This window comes from Raphanus sativus, chromosome 5 (genome assembly GCF_000801105.2).
Source record: "Raphanus sativus cultivar WK10039 chromosome 5, ASM80110v3, whole genome shotgun sequence".
Lineage (NCBI taxonomy): Eukaryota > Viridiplantae > Streptophyta > Magnoliopsida > Brassicales > Brassicaceae > Raphanus > Raphanus sativus.
Genome location: NC_079515.1, coordinates 12,021,215 through 12,028,252, shown reverse-complemented (window position 1 = coordinate 12,028,252; position 7,038 = coordinate 12,021,215). Strand labels below are relative to the sequence as shown.

Below are 7,038 nucleotides of genomic sequence, written 5' to 3'. Positions count from 1 at the left end.
TTTCGTATACGGCTTCTTTGATTTCTTCCGATTAGGAGGGTATTGGTAATAATCTAAATCAAGCCTACTTGATACTCATAACTCAAAAAAAAAAAAGCAAAAAGCGGCATGTTAGAGTAGTAGTAGAATCAAATCACATTTGAAAAAAAAATTTATGTATTTTTTGGGATCAGATCAAATATATAAAATCATAAAGAGTATATTATCTTTTACATTTTTTACACAAATTAAGAAAAATAATTAAAACTTGGTTGTGAACTTACTAATAATAATCTTTTTTTTTTGTCATCAGCGTAAAACAAAAACTCTCATCTAGACTAATAATAATCTCTCTTGTGTCTTTCTATTTTTAAAGTGAGACTAGATTTTTACATGCGTTTAGAAGCGCAAAATTATTTTTATTGACATATTACAATATAACCTCTTTAAATTAATAATCTATAAATTAATATCTCTATAAATTAATATAATTTTATAGTTCCAAATTGAATTTTTGGTTCAATTATTATCTCGATAAATTAATAATCTCTATAAATCGATAAAAAATTATAGTTTTGGTGTAGTCCCAATATTATTAATTTATAGAGGTTTCACTGTAACTTGTTTATTTGTTCATTGATATTTTTTGTATTTTCTTTTTGTTTTCAGTTTGATTACAGTTTGGTTTTTATTTTTCGATTTAAGAAATATAGAAATTGTTTGGTTATTTATGAATTTGGATTTGGTTTGGATAACTTGGTTTTTGATTTGGTTCGAATGACAATTTTAGGAACCATTAAAATTTCGAGTTTAATTCGACTATGGTCCAGTTCTTGTCTTGGATAATTTAGAGTAATTGGGGTAATAATGATATATTGAATTTTTGGATAATATAACTGATAGATAATTCAGATAATTATCTTTGGATAAAGAATATTCTGATGATTCTATTCAAACATAAAATTAAAGTAATTTTAAATATTTTTGATAAAAAAATAGTAGGGTAATCCGTTTTTGGGTAGTTAGGTTTATAGATAGTAGTTTTAGAATATTTGATCATTTTAAAATTAAATACAATTGATATTTGAAATTATATAAACTATATTTTGAATATTTGGATACTCATTTTGTTTCTAATTTTGTTCTGATTTGATTTGATTTTTCTGTCCCCAATATATAGGAACTGTTCAGATATTTTTAAATATTAATTTGGTGTTGATTTTTTTTTTATTTTGAAAATATTATTACTAAGGACATAATAATAAATTAAATTTATTATAAATATTTGGTAGATATTATATCAAATAAGTCTACATTTATAGAAATATTATTATATTCATAGAAATATGTACTCAATTATTCATGTAATTAGGATTACATATTGAGAATATTTGATATAATATATTGTGATGTGGACATTAAACATAAAGAATTAACATATTACAAAATGTTGAATTTGATATGTTTTACTTACCATATATTTCGATGGTAAATAAGGTAGGTTCCATAGTTTTCCTATTATATATCAGTTAGTTATTAGGTTGTTATAATTAATTTCTATAATTTTTAATTAAAATTAAATGATAGTGGCATTCCTGTAAATATTTTGATAAACTAAGGGGATGTTAAAAAGGTTATTGTTTTAATTGTATTGATTAACTTAAAATTATAGTAAATGACAAATGTTGTGTATTTTCATTTTGAAAATATGATTAGATTAAAAATTTGTAACAGATGTGGATTGTTCTATCTTTTCATCGTAAATTAGATTTTTTATTTAAAAATTCTAAAATATGAAATTATGTATTTCTATAATTGTATATCTTTTCAACATGCAAAGATTTGAAAAAGTTGTGAAAAATGTAAAGACGTGTTTTTCATTCTAAAAATATTTTTTTCATCTTAAGGATATGTCTTATCATGGTAAGATGTTTTTGTTCTTTTAGATGCATACAAAGTTAATTCTTTTCACTATAAATTTTGTATTGGTTTTAAAAAGTCGTCAAAATACCAAATGATGTGTGTTTTCTGTAATGATATGCCTTTTTATTATAAAGATTGTAAAAGGTTGTTATGGTATGTATAAATGTGAACTTTATCATTAAAATGTGTCATTTCATCTTTAAAATGTGTTCAATTTGTATCGTTTTAAAAGAGGTTCTCATAAATTATCTATCTTATTAAAACAGAAACATTACAACTTCTTTTATGTGGATTTTAAAGTTAGACCTTATGTAATTAATGATATATTAATCTACTTATTATTAGACATGTCTTTTTATAAATGATTAATAGCAACCATTACCATAGTTTTTTACTTCTTACCTTATTATTATATCCACTACGCATGTTTCCTTATATTGCATATATTTTACTATAAGCTAGATACATCCACTAGCATATTATACTATAAGATAGATTATTAATAATACATCTACTAACATATAATACTATACGACAGATTAATAATAATACAATATATTATCTCTATTCATTAACTTGCATCTATCAATATTAGCAATACTATGAAGACGACTAACTCTATATTTTGAACCAATAAACCATAATATACTAATTTATAACAAAAATGATATTACTGTTACAAATTAGTTTTTATAAAAATTATTTATAGCAGCAATTTGTTATATAAGATAAATTTAATCAAGACCCAAATCTTTTTTTTTCGGGAAAATGGTCATTTAAATCATGAACTTTTTAATTTGGTCGAAAAAAGGCATGAACTTTCTCATGGACCATTTAAAGCATATACTTATTTTGATTAGCCATTTAAGGCATCAACTAAGTTCGACAAAGCCAATTTGAATACGTCGTTAATTCCATTAACAGAGCTATTAGATGGGGTTAATTGCCGTTATTACCTCTGTTAAACACCAAACGGTGTCGTTTTAAAATTAGAAAACCCCCAAATCCATATATCCCCAAATCGAAATCCCTAAATCCCTAATTCTCAGAACGCTCAATTGATCAGACACGTTCTCTTCAAAATGATAAGAAAGAAGGGAATTCCAAGAGAAAAGATACCTTATCGACGAGGACAGGGGAAGAATGATGAATCTTCGAAAGGCGGAAGTGAAGCAGAAGCTCGTGAGGCCAGAGCAGCTGCTCGCGAAGAAAGAGCTCGTGAGGAAGAGACTCGTGAAGCAGAGAATCGTGCAGCAATGGCTCGTGAAGCAAGAGCACAGGCTCGTGAAGCAAGGGCTCGTGTACTAGAGGCGAGCGAAGTAGAGAATCGTGAAGAAAGGACTCGTGAAGTGGATGAGGCTTGTGAAGTAGAGGCGACTGACGAAAGGGCTCGTGAAGCTAAGGCTCGAGCAGGGGCTTGTGAAGTAGAGGCGACTGACGAAAGGGCTCGTGAAGCTAGGCTTCGTGAAGCTAAGGCCCGAGCAGAGGCTTGTAGAGAAGAGAATCGTGGGGAAGAAGATGATGTAAGTGAAGACGATTGTGCTGTGTTTGGCGATGATGATTTTAATGGTCTTGAAGATGGTGCTGATGAAGAGAATGAAGATGATCAAACACATAATGAGGAAGAGGAACACCTCGAAGAGGAAGCTGATGAAGAAAACATGGATGAAGAAGCTGCGAGAGATGAAGGAGATGGAAGTGATGCTGACAGTGGAGATGATATCTGGGACGATGAGAGGATTCCCGATCCTTTGTCTTCTGATGACGATGAAGATGAGGAAGCGCAAATTCGTAGAGACCATGAAGATCCGGACGAACTACTTGCTTTGGGAAAAACATATAACTCTGCAGAAGACTTCAAGCTTGCTGTTCTGAGGTATTCTTTAAAAACCAGATATGATATAAAGCTTTACAGGTCGCAAGCAATGAGGATTGGTGCTAAGTGTTCAGATACTGATGTTCCTTGTGGCTGGAGGATTTATTGTTCTTATGAGAAGAGAAAGCATAAGATGCAAGTGAAAGTTTATATCAATGAGCATACCTGTGTCAGATCGGGTTATTCAAAGATGTTGAAGCGATCGACTATAGCATGGCTCTTTGCAGAGAGGTTGAGACTGAATTCCAAACTGACAAAGCAAGAGATGGCTTCAGAGATTTTGAGAGAATACAATCTGGCTGTAAGCGATGAGCAATGTGGTAAGGCGAAGACAAAGGTTTTGAGAGAAAGAAAAGCAAGTCATGAAGCTCATTTTGCTCGGATTTGGGACTATCAAGCTGAGGTACTCCGAACTAACAAAGGCACCAAGTTTGAGATTGAGACAATCCCTGGACCGAGTGTTGGAAGCAAACAGAGGTTCTATCGTCTTTTTATTTGTTTCAGTTCACAAAGAGAGTCTTGGAAGCAAACATGTCGGCCCATCATAGGTTTAGATGGTGCTTTTCTTAAGTGGGACATTAAGGGACATCTTTTAGCTGCAGTAGGTAGGGATGGAGATAATAGGATAGTTCCTATTGCGTGGGCAGTAGTTGAGATTGAGAATGACGATAACTGGGACTGGTTTGTCAGACATCTCTCTCATACTTTGGGTCTCGATGATGGAAGAAATGTAGCAATAATTTCAGATAAACAGAAGGTAACTATATCATCTTCCATTTTGAGTCTTTTTTTGTTGTCTTTCAATGTAGTAACTCTTTTTTTTTTGCAGGGTTTAGTGAAAGCTATTCACAACGTGCTACCAAGTGCTGAGCATCGCCAATGTTGCAAACACATCATGGATAACTGGAAGAAAGACAGCCACGACTTGCAACTAAAGCGTCTATTTTGGAAGATTGCACGCAGCTACACCAAAGGGGAATATTTTGCCAATTTGGAGGCCTTGGAGAAGTACAATCCAAATGCTTTCACTTCACTACAGAAGACTAATCCTCCATCATGGTCTAGAGCTTTCTTTAGGACTGGTTACTACTGCAATGACAACCTGAACAACCTGAGTGAGTCTTTTAATAGGACTATTCGTCAAGCAAGGAGAAAACCATTGCTAGACATGTTAGAAGATATCAGAAGACAGTGTATGGTGCGTAATGAAAAGAGGTCTATTATTGCCAGCAGATTGAAGACTAAGTTCACTAAGAGAGCTCATGCTGAGATAGAAAAGATGATAGCAGGAACACAACACTGCATCAGACACATGGCTAGGAATAATTTCCATGAGGTTGAGCTGAATGATGTTGGTTATTCTGTTGATATGAACACATGGACATGTGGTTGTAGAAAGTGGGAGATGGTTGGGATACCATGTGTTCATGCTGCAGCAGTGATAATAGGGAGAAAAGAACAGGTTGGAAATTACGTCTCAGACTACTACAAAACGAAAACGTGGCAGGAAACTTACAAAAACGGAATAAGACCTGTCCAAGGCATGCTGTTGTGGCCTCGATTGAATAGACTACCTGTCTTGCCTCCACCTTGGCGAAATGGTGATCCAGGAAGGCCGAGTAACTATGCAAGGAAGAAAGGAAGATATGAGACAGCGGCTTCTTCGAGTAACACAAGGTTATCACGTGCCTTCAGAGTGATGACATGTTCGAACTGCAACCAAGAAGGCCACAACAAGAAAAAATGTCCAAATGAGACTGCTGCTCCTGAACCAAAACGACCAAGAGGTCGACCAAGAAAAAATCAGGTTAGTTTGTTTATTTCTTCTACTAAAACTGCATTGCTATTGTTGAGGTGTACGAATATTTACTCTCTTTTATATAGGATGGACTGTCTCAAGGTCAAGGAACACAAGGTTTGTCTCAAGGTCAAGGAACACAAGGGTTGTCTCAAGGTCAAGGACAAGGATCACAAGAGTTGTTTCAAGTTCAAGTACAAGAACAGGGATCACAAGGCTGGGCTTCTTGGCTCGGTTGAAGAGAATGGACTGTTGTTTGTCGTTTAAAAACTGGATTTGTTTTGGTTGTGGATCATGGTTTGTTGTTTTATTTCGGTGGAACCTGCTATGCTGTTTTTCTTAATGTTGTTTTAAACTGAAGTTCTTTTGGCTGTGGATCATGCTTTGTTGATGTTTTATTTTGGATCTATCATGTTTAACTGATCGATGTTTAGCTTATATGGTTTTCATTTTCAGAATACTCATTCTAGCAACAAGAAAATCATGAAACAAACATGAATGTCTCATTACCATACCCAGTGCACTGAAACACAACAACAATGTCAAATGCAAACTCAAAGACAACAACAATGTCGACATACATGACATACATAGAAGAAACATCAAAGCTACATAGAAGTAAATGCAGACTTGCTTTTCATAGCTTTACCAAACATTAAGAAAGCAATGCAAATGACCACAAAGCAAACACACACAAAGCACAACATCATCAACGCTTTCCACTTCTTTATTTCCATCTCGCTCCTTGCTACACCTTCTTTCAAATCTTTAATCAAAGTCTTTAACTCATCTACCTCAGTTATGGTATTAGTAAGCTTCCTGCCAATGATTTCGATTTTTGGAATAGCATCTTCAACCTCTTCACACACAGCATCCTCAACCCACTTGAATAAATGTCCCTAATTCATGATCAAATTAGATGTTAATATCAAACTAACATAAAAAACATCTCAGAGGCTGTTTAAATAACGTAAACATCTAACAAGCTTACATCTTTTTTGGTTATGCAACGGTAGAAAGGTCTTCCTGGATTCTCTTGTATCTTCAATAGGTAAGGCTTTACGCGTAAACCACACTCACACTTCACTGGGAATCCACGAATTTCTCCCCCATGATTTATCTCTGAAGATGAACTCATCAGAAAATTGAGACGAAATTGTAAAGAAAGTATGTTTTGAACTTTCTGGGAATTAGGGATTTAGGGATTTCGATTTGGAGATATATGGATTTGGGGGTTTTCTAATTTTAAAACGACATCGTTTGGTGTTTAACAGAGGTAATAACGGCAATTAACCCCGTCTAATAGCTCTGTTAATGGAATTAACGACGTATTCAAATTGGCTTTGTCGAACTTAGTTGATGCCTTAAATGGCTAATCAAAATAAGTATATGATTTAAATGGTCCATGAAAAAGTTCATGTCTTTTTTCGACCAAATTAAAAAGTTCATGATTTAAATGACC

General features: G+C 33.4%; 1 protein-coding gene across 1 annotated transcript; it reads right to left on the bottom strand.

Annotated features, from left to right (window-relative positions):
* Positions 1 to 6,057: 6,057 nt before the first annotated feature.
* Positions 6,058 to 6,714, bottom strand: LOC130494848 (uncharacterized protein At1g43920, Chloroplastic-like). The gene is made up of 3 exons (XM_056985661.1): positions 6,568 to 6,714; positions 6,279 to 6,475; positions 6,058 to 6,184 (listed from the first exon to the last, which is right to left on the bottom strand). The coding sequence occupies exons 1-3, from the start codon at positions 6,712 to 6,714 to the stop codon at positions 6,058 to 6,060; spliced, it is 471 nt and encodes a 156-aa protein (XP_056841641.1).
* Positions 6,715 to 7,038: the final 324 nt, after the last annotated feature.